The sequence below is a fragment of the Acyrthosiphon pisum genome, chromosome A2 (assembly GCF_005508785.2).
Source record: "Acyrthosiphon pisum isolate AL4f chromosome A2, pea_aphid_22Mar2018_4r6ur, whole genome shotgun sequence".
NCBI lineage: Eukaryota > Metazoa > Arthropoda > Insecta > Hemiptera > Aphididae > Acyrthosiphon > Acyrthosiphon pisum.
In genome coordinates this window covers 68,603,266-68,627,928 of record NC_042495.1, presented here as the reverse complement: position 1 = coordinate 68,627,928, position 24,663 = coordinate 68,603,266, and the positions used below count along the sequence as shown (strand labels likewise).

At 28.0% G+C, this 24,663-nt stretch overlaps 5 protein-coding genes across 5 annotated transcripts; 3 read left to right on the top strand and 2 right to left on the bottom strand.

The window, feature by feature from the left end:
* Positions 1–2,008: 2,008 nt before the first annotated feature.
* On the top strand, positions 2,009–5,388 carry LOC100165168 (motile sperm domain-containing protein 1). The gene is made up of 4 exons (XM_001950090.5): positions 2,009–2,331; positions 2,392–2,706; positions 4,713–4,853; positions 4,914–5,388. The coding sequence occupies exons 1-4, from the start codon at positions 2,202–2,204 to the stop codon at positions 4,946–4,948; spliced, it is 621 nt and encodes a 206-aa protein (XP_001950125.2). The 5' UTR covers positions 2,009–2,201; the 3' UTR covers positions 4,949–5,388.
* A 15-nt stretch (positions 5,389–5,403) lies between these two features.
* On the bottom strand, positions 5,404–8,352 carry LOC100159011 (eukaryotic translation initiation factor 4E type 2). The gene is made up of 5 exons (XM_001947707.5): positions 8,208–8,352; positions 8,077–8,146; positions 5,927–6,169; positions 5,692–5,844; positions 5,404–5,623 (listed from the first exon to the last, which is right to left on the bottom strand). Exons 1-5 carry the CDS (start codon positions 8,225–8,227, stop codon positions 5,459–5,461), a joined length of 651 nt encoding a protein of 216 aa, XP_001947742.1. The 5' UTR covers positions 8,228–8,352; the 3' UTR covers positions 5,404–5,458.
* Positions 8,353–8,401: 49 nt separating this feature from the next.
* On the top strand, positions 8,402–11,113 carry LOC100161061 (microtubule-associated tumor suppressor 1 homolog). The gene is made up of 8 exons (XM_008187506.3): positions 8,402–9,040; positions 9,118–9,244; positions 9,358–9,813; positions 10,021–10,191; positions 10,280–10,494; positions 10,557–10,755; positions 10,849–10,998; positions 11,064–11,113. The coding sequence occupies exons 1-8, from the start codon at positions 8,565–8,567 to the stop codon at positions 11,103–11,105; spliced, it is 1,836 nt and encodes a 611-aa protein (XP_008185728.2). The 5' UTR covers positions 8,402–8,564; the 3' UTR covers positions 11,106–11,113.
* Positions 11,114–16,498: 5,385 nt separating this feature from the next.
* On the top strand, positions 16,499–17,507 carry LOC100167201 (brain protein 44-like). Its single transcript, NM_001162264.2, has 3 exons — positions 16,499–16,739; positions 16,813–16,913; positions 16,974–17,507. Exons 1-3 carry the CDS (start codon positions 16,672–16,674, stop codon positions 17,147–17,149), a joined length of 345 nt encoding a protein of 114 aa, NP_001155736.1. The 5' UTR covers positions 16,499–16,671; the 3' UTR covers positions 17,150–17,507.
* A 348-nt stretch (positions 17,508–17,855) lies between these two features.
* LOC100169247 lies at positions 17,856–22,749 on the bottom strand. The gene is made up of 14 exons (XM_003246261.3): positions 21,981–22,749; positions 21,746–21,883; positions 21,564–21,682; positions 21,321–21,465; positions 21,118–21,247; positions 20,890–21,058; positions 20,641–20,821; positions 20,467–20,584; positions 20,153–20,393; positions 19,924–20,080; positions 19,730–19,861; positions 19,382–19,499; positions 18,657–18,814; positions 17,856–18,583 (listed from the first exon to the last, which is right to left on the bottom strand). The coding sequence occupies exons 1-14, from the start codon at positions 22,469–22,471 to the stop codon at positions 18,478–18,480; spliced, it is 2,403 nt and encodes an 800-aa protein (XP_003246309.1). The 5' UTR covers positions 22,472–22,749; the 3' UTR covers positions 17,856–18,477.
* Positions 22,750–24,663: the final 1,914 nt, after the last annotated feature.

Below are 24,663 nucleotides of genomic sequence, written 5' to 3'. Positions count from 1 at the left end.
TTCTGTGTTCTCTTCTCCCCACCACCCACGTAAGACATAAGTGAGTACATTCGATAATGATGTTTTATGCCTCATTCAGAAACTGTCCAAGTGTTAAACAATACAAATAAAAGAGGAGTGTTGCTCTTTAATTTAGGAGTGCAGTGAGATTATGAATTAAAAAATAGCAGGCTGGGCCATTATGTAGATTTCAAAGTACTTTGATAGGCAGACTTTTTAGGGAGGGAATTTGGAACTTGGCCTTTTTTCATAGTTAGGTTTTTGTTGGGGATACATAATAACATTTTCAAAATGCAATTTTTTCGATAAAAATTAATTTAAGGTACTGTTGTACAATAATAATGCTTGTTACCTAAAATAAACTACTTTAATCACATAATAATATTATAAAATATAATTAGTAATATTATAGACTAACAGACCGTCTTCGATCAGAATCGTTTTTCGAGTACCTACATTGATCCAACGGCCAACCGTTATACAGCGACTCCTCTTTAAATACCTATAATATAAGAGTGAGTTTTTTTTAATTGTATTTATATTAAGTTATTTTTATTTGCGCTCCAATTATATTTTAATTGAAAGTTACTTTATGATTTTATATTTGTTATTTAAAGTAGTGACGGCCGTGACCTCTTAATAGTTAATACTTAATATACTTGTGGAGGGGGGCTAATTTCTCTGTTTGTATGTTTTACAAGGCTACACCCCTTTAAGCACCCCCTCCCACCAATTTTGACATATGTACATGGCTATTTGTGAATCTCAATTTAAAAATCAACAAACAAGGTATCAAAAAATATATTTTTTCCATTAAAAAAATAAATTGGAAACTGAAAATGTTTGAAACAAATTCAAATATTTTGAAAATGTTATCGTTTATAGAAAATGCGGTGCCGCTCTTGTATGCGGACTACAAATGCATTCGGTCTACAATCATATTATACGTAGACCGCAAATATTTGAGTAGAAAAAAAAAATTAAATATACCTATATACCTATGTAAAATATAGTTTTTTTAAGTAAGATTGTTGATTGTATTCGGTATTTTCCCACTAAAAATTTGCTTAAAGTAGGTATAGAAATAAAATTCTTAATTCAGGACAAATACGTAGGTATTTAAGAAGATAGCCGATAGGTAACTGAAAGGGTGAAATTGCAGTTACCTATCAGCTATCAATCGTAGTATATGATCTAAGATTGTATAGTACAGGTGTTATTGTTTACGGTCTATTCTATTATATGGATGATTCATTCTATTAATGTATGTAGATTGTAGGCGCAATACAAGATATCGATCCACCTTGCTTACTACTTAGTAGTAAGTTAAGTATCTAGGTATATCTTAAATCGTGGATGTTAGATGTAGGCCATGTATTATCTATGAAGTAGGTATATACTATATAATATATATCATGACTAAATAAATTATAAATTTATAAATATTTATTATTTGTTAAATCGTGAATCATGACATATATTATTATTTTCTGTCTTCGTCTAACACACGTGCAACATAGGATTATAGACGTGTTCTATTTCCAACGTACCGATTAATATAGTAAAGCGATTAGAATTCTGAAAACAGACTTGAATTGGTCGTCAAGTCTATTTGAGATCGGCTTTCCCAAATTTTTGATATTATCCTCCCAAAATCATAAAAACGATATATTAAAAAGAGTAATTATAAAATTGACATATTTCAATTTTTGGAGAAGTTGAAATCAAAAAATCAAAAATGTGGGAAAGTCGATCTCAAGAAGATTTGACAAAAAATTCAAATCTGTTTTCAGAATTCTTATCGCTTCACTAGATTAATCGTTACGTTGGAAATATAACACGTCTATAATTCTATGTTGCACGTGTGTTAGATAAAGACAGAAAATCGCCGCTTCCAATCCCCTTAACACATGCTTAACACAAAAGCATAAAAATATATAATAATATTATTCTGTGATAATATGTAAAATAAAATGATAAGAGATTAAAGATAAAAAACAACAAATGTTGATTATGATTTGTGCTTTTTAGGCACTAGGTAATAACAAAAGTTGCGTATGTAATAATTTTCATTTAGTTGCTTCACAAACAACAGTTTATTAAAGCCAGAACGTAATAGTGGTAATACATTTTACACCATTTAAACAATCACGATACAATGAGAAAAATGAGATGTCTATTATTATAAAATATAAATAGTCATGATGACCGAATGTAAAGTCCCTGTATTTGTCAGTCCCCAATCGTTAACTTTTAGTTTGGAGGACAAGCAATCTCACAGGCAAATAATCACACTATTTAATCCATACGACTTTCCAGTCAGATTCAAAGGTAAATTTAATGCTATTTTTTTATTTCTGTTAGTGTTTTTATGATATTATTTGTTCATAGTTTTTTGTACATGCACAAAGAAGTATACTGTAGTTGAACCAGAAGGTTCAATAAGTGCCAGTTCTCGAGTGGATATAGTTGTCAGGCACAATGCTCCTGCGCCAGCATTCTGTGACATCAGAGATAAATTCCGAATACAAATGCAATATTATACAACCAAAAAAGTTATTGGATACAAAGATGTTGAAACAATATTAGTAAGGTCTTCCGAAAATTTTGAGCTACCAGCTGAAAATTTTAAGCAATTACTCAAAAGTGATATATCCGTTGATAACTATGATAATGAATCTGAAATAAGACAAAACTGTAATACAAGTGAGCTATTTTAAATTCAAATTGAAAATTGTAATGATCCCTTTTAGACTTTAGTTTTAATAAAATACTTTATTTTTTATAATTTAGGCCTTAAATTTCATTTAAAAATAATTAAATTTTTTAACCTACATTATTTTCAACTTTATTTTTTATTATTATTTATTACACTCAAATTTAATAGCAGGACTGGAGTCTTCCTGCTTCAGCATTTCATTGTTAAAATATAGCTATTAAAAGTTAATTAAATTTGAATTTTTTTTATTTTAAGGTATTTCAACTTTAATATTTAATAGAAATCAATTATTTTTGGTAGGGTTGGAATGTATAATACAGTAAATTATAAGACACTTATTATTCGTATAAGTAAAACGTATAAAATGTACAATATAAATCTACTTAATTATACAGGGTTTAACAGATAGAACTGACTCTTGGAATAACTTTTGTTCTAAATATTAAAAAAAAATAGTCACTTGCGTTGCACATATACCTATTATACAAAAAATGATTTTTATTTTTAACACTAAAAATATAAAATTTTTAATTTGATTAAAATTTTTTTGGATATATTCAAAATAGCCAATTTGTAAATCTGATTATAAGAACAATTTTGATAATAAAAAAAAATCTTGGTAGTCAAGTAGCTTAATTTTTAAAATTTTTTATTGATTAAATTAATTTGGAACGTAATAACTTTTTTAAAATATTTTTTTTAGGAATTTACTGACATGAGTATATTTTTTAAATTATTTACTAATCATATAATTTTAACATTTTTGTTATACGTTTAAGTAGCTTAACTTTTTTTTTTTTTGCCAAGTCTTTCTGTTACACCTTGTATATCTCTTTATACTGTGTAAAAGTTAACCTTTACGGCTTTGAATATTAAGAGGACGCTACACCCGCACATGTGATGTCTTCGTATTACAAACGCTTAAAAAAGCAAATTATACATTCTGAATAATCCATTTAACCTTGTTATGTTTAATATTGGAGTGAATTGACTTGACCTATTAACAGTTTAGAAAAATATTATCTATACTCTGTTCCACAAGAGAGTGTACTTGTTTCGCGCAGCCAACTGACGCCACCCACTGCGCGGAACCCCAATTTCTCCCACTCTTTACCGTCCAGCGGCGCATACGCATGAGAGGAGTCATTGCCGACCGCCGGGCCAAGCAGTTGACGATCGTAACTGAACGGGCGAAAATGGTGGGGGATGCGCTGCGACAGACGAAAAAACGAGTACACTCTCTCGTGGAACAGAGTATAGTGAATCACATAGATTTTATTTTTATATTTTAATTTTAAAGCGAGTGATGGTAATTTTTAAATTGTAAATTGTATGTATATTTTAAAATAATCATAACTCACTTTAAAATTAAAATATAAATAAAACCTATGAGATTTACTTGATAAATATTCTTATTTCTACATTTGATAATAGGTCAATTTACTCTAATATTAAACGTTAAATTAGATTATTCAGAACATACAGTCTGTGTTTTTAAAACTGAGATAATGCAGATAGGTGTAGCCCCCTCAGGGGCAGACTAGCCCACTGACCTACTGTCCTGTAGGATAGTTGGCCCTTGTACTACGGGGCATGGGGCCCTTTATTAATAAGCGCCAAGGGGCCATAATTAAGGGATAGCACATCTTAAATCTTTATTATCTTCAACTGTAATTTCTGAATTGTATAATAATTTCTTATTTTATAAATTACTATAAATCGATACTCCTTGATAATATATTATTGGTGTAATTACAGATGGAATTATGTTATTTTTATGGTAAAATACCAATTTCTCCTCTGAATTTATCTGAATATGGGGCCTTCTATTATAGGAGGTTAATAGGCTTTTACAGGCCCAGTCTGCCCCTGATCCTCCTTTTAAATTAAAATTCTTAACTTCACACATCTAAATATACATTTTTACGTACCCCTATTCAATATTTAATATAAACAATAAAAAGTATTTGTAATCTTTTTAAAAATATTTTAGTTACTCCAGGACCAAATTTCACAACTCTATTTATGGCTGGTATATGTATTTGCGGATTACTTTTACCATCATCTGAAGATACAGACATTCTGAAATTTCGTATTTCTTTCAATTTAAAATTAGCATTAGCTTTTGTTTTGGGTAAGAATGTATTAGTGCATTAATGCAATCATAAATCTCATCTAATATTTATTATTTCAGGTATGACTACAATAACAATATTACAACATCAATAATGCACAGGGATATTTTTACTTACAAATCCGTTTGTTAACAATAGTTTGAAATTGTTTTGTACTCAATGTCTCAATATGCTTGTTTCCATTACTAGTTATTAGATATTAATTTATTCTGAAATCATTAATCTATTAAAAAGATTATTATACTATGTTTTTACTATACATTTAAACAATTTGATATAATGTATTATTGATTATAGTTTTAAGATCTCTATTATGTTTCACACATCATCAATCTTCAAGAATTTCAATGCCATACAATTTGCACTAATAGATAAATAAATGTAATAAGACTATATTTAATACATTTTTGTTTGGATACTCACTGCCATCATATTTTTTATGGATATTTTTTAATGTCTTATCCACTAATGGATAATTGGGTTGTAAAAAAAAAAGAAAATTGTAAATAATAAATTGTATTTTATTTTTTTTTTTTTATTTATATTTAATTTTTCAATAAAGAGTTTTTTATATTTAATTCATGTTGGTTGTAATCAGTATAATTTACATCTTATAAACACTAGATACCGATTTGATACTTTCATTATGTGTTTTATATTCTAGAATTGTATTGGGTGGCAAATTTAATACTCTGCGTAGGGTATCTCTTATTCTGTTAGTAGCTCCTTGGTCATATGAAGTCTTGTTCCAAATTGATATTATATCTTCCTGAAATAAACAAGTTTTATTATTAAACATAAAAACAATATTTATATAAAAAATGTGTGTCATCTTACTTGAAATCTCAAAGAAACAACAGCTCCGCATATCTCATCGCCCACCATAAACTGTTCGCCCAACATTGCCAAAATAAGATTCTCCCAACACCTGGATGCTAGGCCTTTACGTATTCGTAAAACCCATTTTCCTCCCCTGGCATTTGATTCATCCTAAAAATAGAAAATTAAGTAAATTGTTGCTTAGTGTTTTACGTTAGTTTGTTAAATACTTGAAAATAACCAATAAATTTACCTCCCACATTGGTTTGATTCCGACTTTAAATAAATGGAATTCACTGTGTGATTGCAAGGCACACGGCCTTACCATATGGCTATAAATTGTCCAAAATTGTTCAACTGAACCAAACCTTGCTAGATATTTTAGATTTTGATCATAACTAGGGGTGTTTCCTGGTTTACCAGGAAATCTTCGACTAAACCAAAACCAATATTGATGTTGAAGTTTATGATCTCCAGAAGGTATTGACAGTGGTATCTAAATAGAATTTAAAAATATTAAAATAAGATCATTTAAATTGTTATTGGTATATTTTTCATATTATTTTTCACTTTACCCATTGTAGTATTTCAAGTAATAATATTATATATTTTAAGTTTCTTCGACAAAGAGTTTAAATGACTTAAAATATATATTTTATTTTTTTCAACATAACAAAAACTGCGAACTTACTCTACTCTTTAGTTATATTTACTAGTGAAAATAATATTTTAGAGATTTAATTTGAATCGTTATATTCATAAATTATAAAATATAAATAATATGAAGTGGATAATTTTTTTTTTTAAATAGTTTATAATTTATTAATTTATATTAGGGCTTGCAAACGTTATAATAATGTTATGATTATGACATTAAATTTCACAAAAAAAAAACGATTGTATTTGGTAAACGTTATTATAACAAAAAGCGGTAATCAAAAATAATTAAATACCACAAAACATAACATTAAATATATTATATATTTAATTAATTAAACAAAACATGACGCAAAACGTAATTTATAGATTATCATTGACCAAAAAATAACGCAAAACGAAATATTTTAAAATCTATTTATTTAGAAGGTCTATTGGTTTCGTAGAAACATTTATTTCATACAAAAAATCTAAGAATTGATTATAATACTATATTCCGTATCCGGGCTTTTACCTGCCCGCATTAATTATTATTTTTTTAATTTAATAGGTGTTAACACTATTTTAAATAACGATAAACGCACAACTTGTATGACGTTTTATTTCTAAATAACGATAAACGCAAACATTGTGTAACATTTTAATTTTAATAACATAAAACAATTTTTTTTCAAATGCAAGCCTTGATTTATATAGAAAAATGTGTGGTATAGGTAAATAATCATACCAATAATTCTGTTATGTTAAATTTAAAATCACATTTGTTTCAATTTTAGTATCTGCAATTTTATCAAATAATTGGAATACCTACTAGTTCAAATAAATTACCAAAATATAATTCAAAATGTTTACTTAATTATTAACTTTACAATTAATGAATTTTCTACATCAATGACTAAAAAAAAAATGTGTTTCCGATAATTGAATTTAAATGTACAATAATTATTATAATGTATAATAATATTTAGAATTAGAACAAATTATATCTAGAAGTCTAAAATACAGGGATTAATTTTTATTAGACATTATATTTCAGTTTCATCATAATAATCGAGTAAAATACACTTATTATTTATAAATAATATTACCTATATTAAACTTAAATTAAAAAATTATTTATTGGTCGACCAATAATATTAAAGTGTATTCTTTTACAAAATTACCTTTTTAAAGTTATAAGTTTTAACTACATCTAAAATTATATCTTAATTGTTCGACACTATTTATAATATGAAGAATCTCAATATAAAAACCTTTATCAGGATGAAAACAGAATAAATTAATATTTAACAGTGAAACTTTTCATATAATTTTTTTTAATTTTTTTAATAATTCAATTATTTGTATCTGTTATTAACTTACGCTTAATATATTCAACTTTAACCTAAAGTGAAAAAAGTTAATATCATAAATAACTAGTTACCCATGTAAATATTGAAAATTTTCTTTGATCGGTAATGTTAATCACATACCTATGTTGAAAGAGAAATAACTTTTGTACAGACTACAGACCTACATTATAGTACAAAAATAAATAAATGCAACTATGTACATCAATAATTCACTAACTTAACCATATTTATAATATTTTGACCATTTCCAATACACATGTTTGACATAATAACATGTATGTAAACGTGTACTGATATCATTTCACTAAAGTAATAATAATTCAAATTGATTCAACATAATATTTCACATAAATTACAAATCTACAATAAAATTATATAAAAAACTTATACTAACATTAATTAATTTGTCGGCAAGCGTCATATCTTTGGATGTAGTGTTCTCGTCTTCACTCACAGTTTTCGATCTAAAATTAAATATATTAAATTTTCAATACCTAAAACAATTATATTAATCATAATACTAACCCTTCAAATTTACTAGCCATAGTATTTTAATTAAACACAACAATAATAAGGTTTATTCAACTATTTCAAATATTTACAAAATAATGAACTCAAATATTCACAAAGTTCACAATGGTTTTGAACACGTTATCACGAAAAATGCTCGATTTTTAGTTTATCGTGTTGTGGCGATGTAAACAAAAAAAAAAAAAAATATCAGTGATAAGCAGTAACAGTAATTTTATGAGATTTGAGATTATATTATTATTATTGTAATATTATTTATTATGTATGTAATGATTTCAAAAATGTTGTACTTTGTAAGTTCTATTTTTAAATAATTATGACAATAGACTTATCGCTACAAGATTATCAATTATGAGTGACTCCTGCAGTGAAAATACTGACTTCTTAGTGTCACTGCCGTCAGATTTCTTTCAAGTCCACACTTCAGATAGTGAAACGATTGAAGACACGGTCACTGAAGAGTTGTCGATCAGCTCTAATAGTTTCAAAGGTGTAATTGACAATTTAGTGACAAATTTAGATACTTTATCAAATCAAATTAATGAAATTGAACAAATGGAAACCAGTTATATCAGCAATGGTCTGGCCAGTCCTCTTAGTGCTTCCTCACCTCTAAAACGAAATGCCGAAAGAAAAATAAACTATAGTTCCATTGATTCTCTGATGCATGAAATGGTGAATACTTACGAGTACAACGATAAGTTATTAAGAAATATAGATAATGGCCATACTCAGCGTAATGTCAGTTTTCAAGAAAAAGATGTTAAATCTCCTGTTACAACCAAAAAAACGGTTTGTGAAGGATTGGAAGATAACAATTTAAAGAGGTAGGTACTTATTTAATTTATTATTTTTTTTGTATTTTTTTTATATGTAAGTAATATCACTATTATGTTTCCTTAAGTTTATGTGACGACTTAGAAAATGTAACCCCACGTATAAATACAGCTTTAAATGATTACCAAAAATTGGACTCTGTTTCAAAAGAAAATTTGTGGTTGAAACTTGGAAAAGAAATTTATCGTAGACAAGTAAACATTTTTTTGAGATTTAACTTATAAATTTTAAAATACATAAAACTATATATTACATTTAAATAAATAATTTGTCAAATATATTTTATAATATTTGTTGAATGTTACAGAATATAGAAAAAAAAGTTATAGATTTAGAAGAAAAGTTAACAAATTATGAAAAAAGAATGGTTGAGTATAAAGAAGTAGATTGCCAAAAAAATAATCTTCTTGATGATCTTGCTGCACGGTCTGCCATGATTTTAAGTCAAGTAAGAGCATATAGTACAATCAATGAAAAAATCAACAAGGACTTACAATCTGAGCGCAAAAATAAAAAAGAAATTTTGGAAACAATGAAAGAAAAAATTGAACATTATAAAAGTGATGCAGCTAAAGCAATTTCTCGAAGTAATTCTTACAAGGCTCGAACTGAAAATGCTGAAAAAAAGTTAAATGAATTATTAATTAAATGCCAAAAAGTAGAAGAACAAACAAAACAATTACAACTAAGTTATGAAAAAAAAAATGAAGAAAATGAATTACTACAAAATGAATTGTATAAATTACAAGAACAAAATATAAGCGTGAGTTTAAAAATACAATAGAAATTGCTTAATACGACTCCAAAGGGACCACAAAGTTTGATCACACAAAATTTCAGCTAGGACTTAAAATGTCGTGTGTCAATATGGTGTGTTAACTGACGATGTATTAAACAATTTTTACTGTAGTAATTTAAAAATAATGTTATCTGAAGTATAAACTCAATATTATTATGTTTAATGTCTTAGATAGCCGAAAAATGCAATAAATCAATAAATAAATGTAGTGAGTTAGAGAAAGAAGTTATTGTATTAAATCAAGAAAAAAAAGTACTATGTGAGAAAACATTAAAATATGATCAACTTTTAGATCAAAAGCGTAGAATTGAAGACATTGTAGATCAAATGAAAAGTACTGAGGTATTTAGATTATGATAATAGTATTCAATAAAAAATGTATTTAAGTGTTTTATTATTACAATTATTATACATAAATATTGTTATACAGGCACAAACTGCAGAGGAACTTAATGCAGCAAAGGAAGAAATTAAAACTGTGAAAAATGATTTAAAAAGCTTTTATCAAAAACAACTAGATGCTATGCTGGCTGAAAAAGTATCTGATTATCAGCGTAAATTAGATGGAATTGTTCAAATTACAAATGAGGAAAATAAATTTATAAAACTCCAAATGAATAACCAAATAATTAATTTTAAAGAAAGGTTGAAAAAAATTCTAAATTGCTTTTAAAATAAAAAAAATCATAAAATAATTTTGTATTCAGGTATGAAAAAGAAAAAACACAACTTAACTCAAAACACAGAGAAGAGTTGGAACATTTTGAAATACTTATAAAAGATAAATTAGAATGTATATCTACATTAGAAAAACGTTTAGAGGCTGAAGTTCAAGAAAAGCGACAATTGGTCAAAAGTGTAATGGGAGTAGTAAAAAATGTGAACATTGATAGCCAGTCAAATTCGGTAAGCAAATACCATGCTTAAATTATATAATGCTTTTCAAATTATTATAAAACTAATGGACAATAAATTATTTGAATTCTTACAAAATTTCAGAAATTAAATAGCGATATTAAATACCAAAGAAAAAAATCTATTAACAATAGTAATTCGTCTTCAAAAGTAGAAGATGATTTTTCATTTTTTGAACAAGAACATTTATTGCACCAAGTAACTCCAACAGAGTTAAGAAAGCATATTGAAATTGTAAGTGAAGTGTATAGTATTTATTATTCTATAAACACACAGCTTATTTTAATTTTTTTTTTCAGCTTTTAAATAAATATCCTGGAAATCCTTTGGTACAAAAATGAAAATGTCATTGTATTATAACTATTATTTATTTAAGTACTGCATTATATAATATGTCCAACTATATAAATATATATTTATTGTTCCTTCACAAATTAATTTATTTTAATTATATAATTTATATATACAATTGTAATAGCTTATAGATTTATATACCTTTATATAACTTTTTTAAATTTTATAGTAAATGTTCTTTTTTTTTTAATTATTGTCAATCAAAATATTATTTATCAATACTAGTAAAAATAAGTTAAATTATTATAATATGTATAATTATATTTACTATAGGTACACCAATAATAAAATGTAAATTATATTTTCACATATTATTTATATTATAAGAATATAAAATGTAATGTTTGTACATGCATTGTATTACTTAGAGACTTAGAGTGTTCATTTCTTAAAACATGAAAGAATGTTAAATATTATATGAATATTGAATAATGAATGTCATCTATAATCAAGATTATTTCAATATAACTACTGTACTCTATTCCACGAGATAATGGGTCGATTCTGCGTGTCACTCTGCTATCGAAACCAGCTCACCTATGGCAGGGAGTCTTGTGGGGATGCGCAGAAAAACCAATTTCCGTGACCCGTTCTCTCGTGAAATTGAGTATATTATAGTTGTCGGATATATTCTGTTTTTTTATCAAACAGAAACAGTGAATTACAACTCACCATAATTTCAGTTGAACTATTCTTTCGAAATTGATTTTCATACATTTTATTTCCAATACCTATTATGAATCAGAGATTTTTTCAAACAAAATTACTAAGTTCACTTAAAAGTTATAAGTAAAACATTTTAATATTACGTGTAGTCTTAAGAAACTGGGTAAGACGCTCTGACACTTTGTTGCCATATAGAAGGCGTTGAGTGTTCCTCAACGGTCCTCAGTCATTGTATTTGTTATAACCTAGCTACCTAGGTCCTAAATCACTGTTAATGTTGAAAATTGATTCAGAGCAATCTGGTTTACGCTCAAAATTGTTTTTGAATAACAAACATAAACATATCAATTTTTTTAATTATTCAAAAGTTATAATATTTTAGGTAAATCTACCACAGAAGATTATTTTTGAAGGTGATGGTGGTAGGTCAGGCCCTGTGGCTATTTTTCATGTCCCGCATTGGTAGAATCACAGAAATAAAAATACACAATCTAGTTTTCTACTGCTTGCAGGCACGTATTCTTTCCTATACATTTTCACTGTAATAGTGTTAAATTTGAATTCAACTACCTATATAAAACTATTGTACCCACACAAAAAGTGAAGAAAGTCTATCAGATCAGTGTCAGTCTATATTACTAAGACCTATAGTTTATTATAAAAAATATTTGAACTTTGAAATAATAATCACAAAAATATTATATTATACCCTCGACGCTGTTTATCTATTAACAATAATTTAAAATGTATATTTATCTATGTATACTACCTATACCTGTTTGTGAAACAGTAACATTAAATACTAAATTGTGACTACTAGGTACATAATTGTTCGGCCAGTAAATTGTATTTATTTAAATTATTGCTTGACTTCTGGACGACGTGGTCCACCTCTTCTATCTTATACCCTAATCAATAATGCCATTACAATTATTTTTATTCAGTTAAGTAGGTACTTTTTAACTCTGACTGGTTTGAACTAGAATTAGAATAGCTTTAAACAGCAAGACTTAGATCGTTAATTTCTTGTTAAGTAGTTTTGTTTTATTTTTAAAGCGTACTATGGACGTAAATAGTGGCAGCCTTAGTGGAGAGCTATACCTACTTGGTATTAATTTTTTGTATCTTGTATTGGCCACAAACAAGTTATTCATATTCATTATTATAATAAATAATAGATAATATACTGGCTTAATAATATGCTGCCTAGTTACTAATTTTCTCATCAATGTTATTACCGTTTTAATTTTGTTCAAAATACATATGTATAATATTATACATCAGTTTTTACTTTCGTTAATAATATTTATATTTTTCAGAATTTCCGATTACTGTCATAATTTTTATTTTTTAAAAGTTTTCCTATACCTATTCATTTTAACTTTTTTAAGTTTCTTTTAAAAAGCTCACGACAGACATTCAAGAATGCACGCACTTGGCAACATTTCATAGTCCAACCCACCTCAAAAAATACCCACTCCTGAATCACATAAAATTTCTTCTCCAAGAAAAACGAAAAGCTAGGTCCCGGTGGCAGAGACACAAGTACCCCATCGATAAACAAACCTTTAACCAACTAAACAACAAACTAAGAAAAGCGCTCTCACATCACAGCTCTAGCACTTATCAAAAATACATACAAAACTTAACAACTCAACACTCTTCTCTCTGGAAAGCGACAAAAAAAAATTCTAAAAACCGTCTCAACTCCCTCTCCCCTTCGGAAAGAAGATAACTCATGGGCCGTTTCTGATACCGATAAAGCAAACCTATTCGGCCATCATCTATCCAAAACCTTCACACCACACAACATAAATCTAAATCACAACCAAAACCAAATAGTCACACAATCATTGGATTCCACATTACCAATGTCACTCCCAGCTAAACCCACTAGTCCCGGTGAAATCGAGTTTATTATCAAAAAACTTCACAACAAAAAAGCTCCCTGGTACGACCGGATCACAAATCTCACCGCTAAAAACCTACCAAAAAAATGATTATACTACTTTCGTACATCTACAACGCAATGCTACGTTTATTTTATTTCCCCCTAACCTGGAAATTTTCCGAAATTATACCTACTAATTCCAAAACCTAACAAGCCTCCAGAAAAAGTTACATCATATCGACCCATAATAGCTTATTACCAACTCTATCAAAAGTATTCGAAAAGATCTTACTAAAAAGACTCATTCCTCTGGCTACCTCTGCAAACATGATCCCAGATACACAATGCGGTTTCAGACCGAACCACTTAACGATCTATCAACTTCACAGAGTAGTCAACACTATATATTCGTCACTAGAAAAAAAACATTACTGTGCTGCCGTCTTCTTGGACGTAGCGCAAGCATTCGATAGAGTCTGGTTTGAAGGCTTACTGTTCAAACTAAAAAAATGTGTGCCTGCGCCTTATTACTTACTTATAAAATTGTACCTTAGTGACCGTAGTTTCATCGAACGACAGAAATCATGCTACTCAAACTGCTTTGACATTCCCAAAACCTCCTATACCGAACTTGGTTCCTACGCGGACGACACGGAAATTTTAGCAACCAATAATAATGCCATTATAGCCTCAAATAGGATACAAAGACACCTCAATATTATACACCTCTGGACAAAGAGGTGGAAAATCAAAATCAACGAAACCAAGTCCTCCTTCATAACGTTTACCTTAAATAAAAAAACTTGTCCTCAAATTTCAATGAAAAACATTCCAATCCCTATTTGCACACAAGTAAAATACCTTGGTCTTACCCTTGACAGTAAACTAACCTGGAAACCTCACATAGTTGATAAACGAAAAGCCCTTAATTCCCGTCTACACCTCTTAAGACCATTATTGAGATCTAAAATGAACATTGACACCAAATTACTAATTTACAAGTCCCTACTCAGGCCGCTATGGACATACAGTATCCAATTATGGGGAGCCGCAAAACCCTCCAACATCAGATCAATACAAGCCTTCCAGACCATCTGTCTCCGTCTAGTTTCTTCTGCTCCTTGGTACATAACAAACTCCAACCTCCACAAAGACTTAAAAATACAAACCCTAAATTAAATCTCTAAAACATACTACATAAGATTTCATAATAAACTCTAATCACACACTAATCCACTAATCAAAAAATTATCATCTAAAACTCTACCCGACAACTCTCGACGAAGACTAAAAAGAAAATTGTGTAGGGATCTCTTACACTAATAGTCATTAGTCATATGTCGTCCCCTCACCATTTAATCTCCACACCAATAAACACATCACAATTCTATGTGGCAATTATAAATCCCTCGGCGCCAGCAGCCTAGCTCGTCTTTCCAGAGACTGAACACACTAAAATGCAATGCTATAGTAAGCCGAAAATGTGCGAACACAGTGTTGCGACAAAATTAAAACCTATTCAACGTTAAATTTGATATTTATTTATTTATATTAAAATATGTTTTATCGATGTATAAATAACGAAACATTGTATAGAAGAGTAGTGCAGTTTTCGCTCATACCGATCTATGTAAATTACAATATCAATTGTATTATATTACATTGTTCGCTTTTAAACAACATGGACGATGTGATATAATGTCGTTTAACAAGCGTTGGTGGTATGGAAACTTACGCGATGCTGCAGTCGTTCTATACATCGAGTATACATTGAACTAATATATAATAAAAGTCTTTCATTTTTTGTGGGTTCACATTTTAAACTGGGGGTGCACAACTGCACAAGTCTCCTCAGCATATCCCTAGTTGTGCCAATGTTTCAAATCTAGAATGTCAATTTCCACTAATCTCTTGCTTTATCAATCCAAAACTTTAATTTCCTTAAGGCTTAAATAATCTTGTCCAAATTATTCTATTTACCTACACAGACTTCCAAAAAGCTCATAAGTTTAAAAGATCATTTTAACTTCATACGCTCATAAAAAAATAATTTGATCTTCCGGTTAACTTTTTTTTTGTTACATAGGTTAGTTTATATGTATTATGTACAAATATTGCACATTTTCGTCTTTTGTAAAAATTTGAACATTAAATGCTTATAAATTGTGGCAATGTATTTTTAATATTTTTCAACTGCCATTGTAACAATATGTATATTAGAAGCCCTGTATGAAATTGACAAGCTTTTTTATGCAACGAATAAAATGTTATTGCCATTTATATTTTATAGAAAAAAAACTAAAAAAATTGGAAACTGAAAATGGCCATCAACAGGCAACAGCTCAAAACAAGTCAAAATATTTTGAAAATATTATGATGTATAGTACCTAAATTATACTACATATAAACAATCAGTAAAAATTGCATGTACGGTCATTTGTTTTAGAGTTACACCAAAAACCAATATCGATTTTTCCTAAAAATTCCAGTTTTTCATAAATTTTTTTCTTTTGAAAACTACTGAACATTTTGACCTCCCTAATGCACCAACTAGATTCTCTTTTCCATCGAACATGATAAGCAAAACACATCAACAACAACTCTGTTGATAAGAATTTTGTATATTATTGATTTTATTATTTTGTGACGTCATCACGATTTAACATGCGTATCAGTGAGTAAAATTATGTGACACTATCGTTACCTAAACTATAATATTATGTTATCGTCAACCACCAAAGTAGCAAATCTTTTTCACATGCCTTATCAGTTATCATTGTTTAACAGAAACAATTTGTTTTTACTCATTAGAGCAAGCTCCTCAGTCAGTTCTGAGACTAGACGTTGACCTCTAAAACTTCCAATAAAATTTTTATTTCAATTGAATAATATTAGTTTTACTAATCACTCATCAGTATAACCTTCAAAATATTAAACTTTTTCTAGTCATAAAACCTATACTTTATTTTTTTAAATCACAAAAAGTACAAAATAATATGGCTTCCATGGGTAAGAAATTGTTTGAACAACTCAAGAGTAAAGAATTCCGTACTTATTTAATGAGGTAAAAATTAATTAATTGTTCTTGATTCGTTATGAGTGCAATTGAAGTATGCATTTTTTAAAAATTATTTTAGTACTCATTTTTGGGGTCCAATAGCAAATTGGGGTATACCAATAGCAGCACTATCAGATGTTAGAAAAGATCCTGAACTAATAAGTGGTAAAATGACTGGAGGTAATACATTTATTCTTAATTCAATTTTGCAGTTATAATAATTTATGATGTTTTCTTCAGCATTATGCTTGTATTCAATTGCATTCATGAGATTCGCGTGGAAAGTCCAACCACGTAATATGCTTTTGTTTGCTTGTCATGCAACAAATGAAGTAGCTCAAGTGGTCCAACTTTCAAGATTCATTAATTATAATTATTTATCTAATAAAGAGGATAAAAAAAGTGAAATAGCTTAAATATTCCATTTTTTTTTCTTATTTTGGTATACGATACAACATACGTAATTTATTATTTAAATCAAAATTTTATTGTAATAGGCAACATGCATTTATAGAAATGCATATTAACTGTTACATAATTACATCTACTTGTTACTATCGTGAACAAATGTTGACGATATAATTATTTAATTTAGATAATGTATTCATATTATTTGCTCATTTTGTATTTCATTACCATTGTAAGAAAATGAGATATACTTGGCTGTTTATAACGATTACAAATTGAACTTGTATACTTTACTTTTATTTGTTATAAGGTTTTTTCTTATGATACCGTTATTTATTTTTAATAAATTATAATTGTAGCCTTTAACTGCGTAACTATTTTTAAATTGTTTATTTGCAATATCATCTATATTGTGTTTAAAGAATAATAGAATTTATTATTCTTTCACCTACATCTCAGAGAGAAATGTCAAAATATAGAATATTATTTGCATAAAACTTATATCTTGTGGATATTCCCATAAAGATTCCTCTGATTTTATGGTCAGTGGATAATGTGATGATTTATAATTATAAAAATAATTTACCATCAACATTTTAATTGGAGTAAAATACTTAAATATATGGTTAAAAAAAAAACAAAAACAATATTAGTATTATTTATAATTTATAACCTTTATAACCTTTTGATAGATAGTTAATAAATAAGCAATTATTGTTCACAAATTATATTTTTTATTAATTAATGATATAAACATTAGAGGATAATTATTAATATAAATATTATATTAATTTGTATGTTCTATCTAAATAATGTTATTTGAAATTTAAGTATGTTGATTAATATGTTTATTAACAAAATATAAATCATAAAAATTATAATTAGAATATATGAAAATTAAAAACTTAATTATTAATATTAACATTGTTAAAATTACTATTTGATCACATTTAATGGACGGATTCAGTTTCAAATTAACACATACATACAGTGCATTTACCAGTTATCACATATAGAACATGATAAAAATAACTAAAAATAAAATAGAAAATACATTTAAAGGAAGTACAATTAAAAATACATTTTATGCAATCCTCTAAAAATATTGGGTATGTATAAAAACTTAATTCTATTGAGAATATACTTGTCAAATTAAACAATGAGTTTCAAAATAAAAGATTCAGTCAAAATTGATTGAAATTAAAAATAAAATAAAATAAAATATTTGAAAGGTTATTGATCTATAACTTTGGGTCATTTGCAAATATCAATTAAACTTATAATATAATTAAAAATAAATTTTTGATAGAACACATCAGTCTACTTTGAATACTAGCTATTTAACCCACATTAGTAAACTACACAAAACTAATATCATAACGTAAAAAACATTACTAAGAGGAAGTGCAGCTCCAGCTATACGACATTTGAAAGTATCATACCTATAAAAAACCATAAAAAGTTAAGAATACTCTAAAGTCTATTTTAATCTAATAATCAAGTAAATATAAATACCTTGTTTTATTGTTATGCAACATGTGCATAAATTCATCTTCCATCATTTGGCCGTCAAAATAAGTGAAATCTTCTTCCTCGAATGGAAATTCATAACCTTGTATACATTCACATTTGTAACCACCGGTGTCGTAACCACGCCCTTGTATTGGTACACACTGAAACATGATTTTTGTAAGTTAAATAGTATAAAAATGAATATAAAATAAAATAATAATATGTAGAATAAAGTATCCATATTAAAGTTGATATGACGTATTTTCCTAGTATTTAGTTAAAAAAGGTAAATTGTTTATTATAAAAGCTTTAGAAACTTAAATTAATAAGTAATATTATCAGACATGTATTGCATTCTCCAATTTAAAATTGAATATCAGTTACACATAGACAACATTCTGAATTAAAAGACTATTCTAAAAGTTAAACATTGATTGATTTACGTGATACAATTTTAATAATTAAAAAATATATTTTCAGAATCACGTGTAGGTATTTAAAATATGTGTAAACAATAATTTTGATACTCATAACTTATCATTATAAAATATGATAAACAGTGTTTAATTTGTCATAATTCATCACGTATAGAGTTAAGTTATTGTTTGCAAGAAATTTAGACTTACAACAAATAAACTGAAAAACCCCAATTTTATACAATTTTATTTTGTAAGAATACTTTATTCTGTATTTGTTGGGCTATACATTTTAAATAAAAATTAACATACATATGAACTACGTTGATCGCATTTGTGTGTTCCTTTAAATGCATTGGGATCATAAAATTTGTGAGGACACTGATTTATGTCCAAATTCAAAAGTGGCATTGTAACTGTAATTGCTCCTCTGAAAATAAAATATATATTATATTAGACGTGTTCTCAGCATTTTAAAATTGTATTTAAGACTGTACTATATTTAATAAAAATACTTTAAAATCTGTTTTATAATCTGAATAAACACATGGGAAAAGGAGATTACCCATACATTAAGTAACAGAACTTAAAAATTAAGTAACGGGCATCAATTACAGGGAGGTACTCAACACGTTAATACTAAATTTAAATAGAACTTACTTAAATTCCAATTTAACCTTGAGACTATCCCAGCCGAAAAATGGAACGGCATAACGAATGAACCAATCTTTTGCAGGACCATTACAATCATAATAAGGAGCTGACCAATAACCATGATCCAAATTTGCAGCTCTAAAATTTGATTTCAATTATATATTAACAAATTGGTATTTTTATTAATTATAGTTTATTACCTGTAAAAGGTAGGATAATATTCAAATTTGTTCAAATGGCCTCCTTCTTCAGTATATCGTAATTTTAACTTGACATAAAATTTTTCTAAACTATCAAAATTGGTAGACCATCGTTGTTTTGTAAAAGTAAACCATTCTTTATTTGTATATACTTCATCTAAACATTTCAATAACTATTATACTGATATCAAGTAATTAAATTATGTACAAAATAATAATATTAATTTACCAGACTTGTTTAATCTGGCTAAATCTTCAACAAAGACCTTACGACCATAATTAACTGTTTTATAAGCATATGGAGCAAAAAGAGTACGATTAGGAAATTTATTTGTATCCCAGAAAATACCAGCTGACCATATTTTAAAATCGGCCATTACAATAGACAATGCTTCTCCAATCATTTCATCTTCAGATAAATGCTTGTCAGCCACTCTTGTACCAGAATAAACCTCTTTTGGATCTGATATCTGAAAAAATATTTATTGTATAATATAAAATAAATTTACATAAAAAATGTTTTATAAACACAAAAATAGTTACTTGTAAAAATGCACTAATAAAGTTAGCAAGTCGAACAGCCATTTTAGCTTCATTGGCAAATTGTTGATGTGCTCCAAATCCATAGTCACCTAAGAGTTGTAAGTCTTCCTTACGATAACTAAAAATTCAAACATTTAAATTTAATCTATTTCAATGTTGTATGAAGTATCTTACTCATTGCAATTATTTGGATTTACTCCTCGTATGGAATTAATAACTTCATGGATATTGATATGAGAATCTTTTACAGATCCTAATCCTGGAGTAAAGTTTTTGTATTCAGAATTTTTTTCTAAATATTGCTCACGAAGATATGGATCCATTTGACTTGGGAAAACAATTTTACTTTGAAGCCCTTAAATAAAAAAAAAATATGTACATAAGCAAATGTGCTTGTCATAGATAGACATTAAAATAACATACATCCAATACGTTTACAGTCAAATACTCCACTGTAATATTGTTCAAGTGTCGCTCGTTCTATAATTTCTCCAAGGAATGGACGACGAACTGCATTTCCTAATCGATAACCAGGTAAACATCGACATTGATAGCCACCTCGCCGAAAACCCCAACCATCCAATGGTTCACACTATAAATATATATAGATGTTATTTAATTAATTTTAAATTATATTTATAAAATACTTACTAATGTAGTTTCTTCTTTACATTTTGCCGTATCTGCAAAACGATTAGGACCAGAGTTTCCTGCACTTACAGGACATTGATTAATGTCTATCCGCTCAAAATCCATTTCTATCACCGATACAGCGGTATAACTAAATGATTAACAAATTATTAAATATTGATAAAATTAATTTAGTTACATTATAGTTTCAAAAGAGAGCATACGTAGGGTATTCAACATGTCGAAATCCAGTATGTCGAGGATATATGTCAGCTATTGGTACAACAGCCGCTACCAACCACTTGTTACTACGTCCACAATCAAAATATGGTCTTGTCCACTTAATCGGACCAGGAATGTCATCAGCCCCTGGGACACAAAAGATAATTATTTTTACAAAAAAATATTACAATAATTTTTGAATAAAATTGTTAAAAATATTGATGTCAAAAAATAACAAAATTTACCTGGCGGACCATGGAATGTGTGTGTTTCATTCGTATTATTGGCATAACGAATTTCTACTTGGTAAGTAGTCTTAGTATCATGTCGTCCAACAACATTATCAGGAAGCCACTTTGAATACCTAAAATATTGTTTTTAAATTCAATATATAATTATTCAAAGATTATAACAAATAATTAATTACCATTCATTAGGTCCATAATGTTTTGATGTATAATCCTTTGTAAGACTTTCATTAGAAAATGCGCCCAAATCTCTGACAGTAAATGTATTTAAGGTTGACATTTTTTCCAAATGTATAGGATCGTTGAAATCATCCGCTCTAATTATTAATAAATTCATTAAATTTTAAACTACCTATATATTTATATATATTTAATAATTATATTATATTAATTTAGTATGGACGAATTAATTACCGAAATGTCCTGGGAGCAAAGTATGGAAATGTCTTATTGAAAAACCCTCTGTAGGATGGTGAATAAGACATATTTGGTGCAAAATATATGGCACTTGCGTTAATGTGAGAATTAGCTGACACATCAGCAACCGTCGATAAGAAATAATACATCATACCTGGATCGTATGTATCATTAATTGCTGGACGTATAAATCTGGCTTGTGATATGTAACTAAAGAAAAATCCTCTATTTAATGCCATGTTGCTTAAATGCAGCAAAGCCGTACGATTGGGGAAAACAGGATTGATCACGACATCTTTGATATCCGGTATATGTGACACAGTGTCTTCGGGCAAATATATATCGCTCAACGGTTGAAAACCACAGTTATCAGAATTTATTTTGTCCAACTTAAGCCGGATTTCATCCACCGCATCTTTAGGTTGCCATTCGTACTGGGCGTTCGTCCAAGAGACGAACATAAACAATAAATACGTCAGGTGAAACATTTTTTGTCAGAGCACTCTTTCAGATTTTTAAACACATTTAAAAGAAAAAATCAATATGTTTTACAGACAAATAAAATGTAAAAAAAAGCAATAATTAAGACACTAGACGATCAATTAAACATTAAACGTATAATAATCACGACTTCCAACGATATTTAATGACTATAAACTAATATTCTAATATAATATCTTGTATTCGTTTTTTACAGGTGTAGGAATTTTTAAATGTAACTGGGTGGAGTTGTTTTGTCTGAAATTGTTTTGTTTACATCGAACATCGAATAAAAAGTTATAGGTTATCAACAGTTGATAATTACCATCTACCACTTGTTGCTGACAGTGCAACCAAATGAAAACTATTTATTTTTTTCTTATCTATGTAACAGATTTATAATAGCATAGAAAATATTTAAAACAATTTATTATAGGTAGGTATGAAAAATAAAAAAATGTAATATTATAATATAGTATATATTACTATATAGTATATACTTATATAACCTAAACATATTATAGTTTAAAGACTCATTAATAGTTTAATCTATGATGATTATACATTTATACCGCAGGATAGATTAAATATATTTTAGATTAATCTATTCTGTGATTATATTATTATTTATTTCAGTACCTATAGTAGTAATAGTGACATACAGTATACAAGAGAAATATTATATTAAAATAATTATCTATAATACCTACATTGGATTGTTCGAAGGTCCATCGGAACCAGAAGTAATGTAATTAATAACTTACCCTCGGGAAGTAAGATGGATGGCCACAATTAAAGATATCAGTGCTGTAGCCAGGGGGTGGGCACTGGGGGCACGTCCCCCCCCTCCGAAATTTTTTTTTAGCTTGTTTTAATATATTATATTATATATTTGATAAAAATTAAAAGTTAAGGCTGTCGAAGTGAACCATTTTGAAGGGGTTGGATTTAGGAAATATTGTACATCCATCGTTAGTACTATATCTATGTGTTTAGTGACTGATTATTAGTGTGTGCGAGTTCCCCGAACGCTTTATGTATTTTAAGATAAACGACGGCTAAGATTCTTGAACCTCAGTAAAGTACATACGCGCAGTCACGTCACTATATTTTGTGATGAAAAAATGTTCAACTTACATGTGCTACAAAACTCCCAAAAAGTGGAAGACAAATTCACCCAGTACCAAAAGCCCTTTTGGCTATTTTAATTTTGAAAACATATATTTGAATTCCTTAATCTCTTTTCTAGATTATGTAGGAAATTGATCTATGATCTGTAGTATTGTTTAATTAGTATTAATAAGTACCAGAGTAATTTTCTGTTTTTTTTTTCAAAATTCACTTTTACTTTTGAATTACTAAAAAAAAAAATCGCTTCCAACAAAACACACAAAATTCTTATGTTTTTTTATGTAGGTACCATACTTGTTAACATAAATATAATATAGTCATACAACGAGTAGTAGATACACTTTATGAACAAAGGGGTCATAGTTAGATATTCTATCATTTCAAAGGCTAGAGAAAAAAAATTAAGTGCCCCCCCAACATTTTTTTTCTGGCTACGGTACTGAAAGATATTATCGATGGTTAAGCGCACATATGTGTTAAGTAAAAATTTATTAACGAAATTGACAAATGTGGTAAGTGCTCTTATCACATATGGGTTAGATACCAGAGCAAATACAACATCTGACCACAAAATTATATGACGTCACAAGAGTATTTCATATTATACCTCATTTGGCACATTAAAATACACAATTTGAAATATTTATTCTTTTACATAACACATTTTACACAAAATTTGTACTTAACACATGTGTGCGCTTAACCATCGTTATAGGTATCCTTAATCGTGGTGGTGACTGTTGGATTCCGTCACGGTTGCTTCGAAGTTCGAAGTTTCCCTAGTAAACGTATATGCTAGACAGTAGACATAGACGATGATAGGCATGCCTATATATCTCTACTACTTGCAGCGTGTTTTCAGTTTCTCACGTACTTTTTCAAGTTTCAACACATCCAAATTATTTTAGTGTTAATAGGTACATATGCTTAATTAAGGGTTATGTTCTTCCTTTCAAAATGTTTACTGAGGGTGACATTTAGTAAATCTAGAAGACAAAAGCTATTACCTATTCTGTACAACTCCATTTAACAACTAACAGTAACACCATGTTTTTTTGATGGGCTAATA

What these genes read in the sequence shown, in the direction of transcription:
- LOC100161061 (XM_008187506.3), top strand. Translation starts at nt 8,565, where the DNA reads ATGAGTGACTCCTGCAGTGAAAATACTGACTTCTTAGTGTCACTGCCG. An exon ending in AAGAAATTTATCGTAGACAA is followed by an intron (nt 9,245 to 9,357) that starts GTAAACATTTTT and finishes TGAATGTTACAG; the next exon opens with AATATAGAAAAAAAAGTTAT. An exon ending in TAAGAAAGCATATTGAAATT is followed by an intron (nt 10,999 to 11,063) that starts GTAAGTGAAGTG and finishes TTTTTTTTTCAG; the next exon opens with CTTTTAAATAAATATCCTGG.
- LOC100165168 (XM_001950090.5), top strand. Translation starts at nt 2,202, where the DNA reads ATGATGACCGAATGTAAAGTCCCTGTATTTGTCAGTCCCCAATCGTTA. An exon ending in AAGACAAAACTGTAATACAA is followed by an intron (nt 2,707 to 4,712) that starts GTGAGCTATTTT and finishes AAAATATTTTAG; the next exon opens with TTACTCCAGGACCAAATTTC. An exon ending in AGCATTAGCTTTTGTTTTGG is followed by an intron (nt 4,854 to 4,913) that starts GTAAGAATGTAT and finishes TTATTATTTCAG; the next exon opens with GTATGACTACAATAACAATA.
- LOC100167201 (NM_001162264.2), top strand. Translation starts at nt 16,672, where the DNA reads ATGGCTTCCATGGGTAAGAAATTGTTTGAACAACTCAAGAGTAAAGAA. An exon ending in TTCCGTACTTATTTAATGAG is followed by an intron (nt 16,740 to 16,812) that starts GTAAAAATTAAT and finishes AAATTATTTTAG; the next exon opens with TACTCATTTTTGGGGTCCAA. An exon ending in AAGTGGTAAAATGACTGGAG is followed by an intron (nt 16,914 to 16,973) that starts GTAATACATTTA and finishes TGTTTTCTTCAG; the next exon opens with CATTATGCTTGTATTCAATT.
- LOC100159011 (XM_001947707.5), bottom strand. Translation starts at nt 8,227, where the DNA reads ATGGCTAGTAAATTTGAAGG. An exon ending in ATGGCTAGTAAATTTGAAGG is followed by an intron (nt 8,147 to 8,207) that starts GTTAGTATTATG and finishes ATTTAATTTTAG; the next exon opens with ATCGAAAACTGTGAGTGAAG. An exon ending in GAATCAAACCAATGTGGGAG is followed by an intron (nt 5,845 to 5,926) that starts GTAAATTTATTG and finishes TTCTATTTTTAG; the next exon opens with GATGAATCAAATGCCAGGGG.
- LOC100169247 (XM_003246261.3), bottom strand. Translation starts at nt 22,471, where the DNA reads ATGTTTCACCTGACGTATTTATTGTTTATGTTCGTCTCTTGGACGAAC. An exon ending in TATTATCCTACCTTTTACAG is followed by an intron (nt 19,862 to 19,923) that starts GTAATAAACTAT and finishes ATCAAATTTTAG; the next exon opens with AGCTGCAAATTTGGATCATG. An exon ending in GCGATCAACGTAGTTCATAT is followed by an intron (nt 18,815 to 19,381) that starts GTATGTTAATTT and finishes ATCATGTTTCAG; the next exon opens with TGTGTACCAATACAAGGGCG.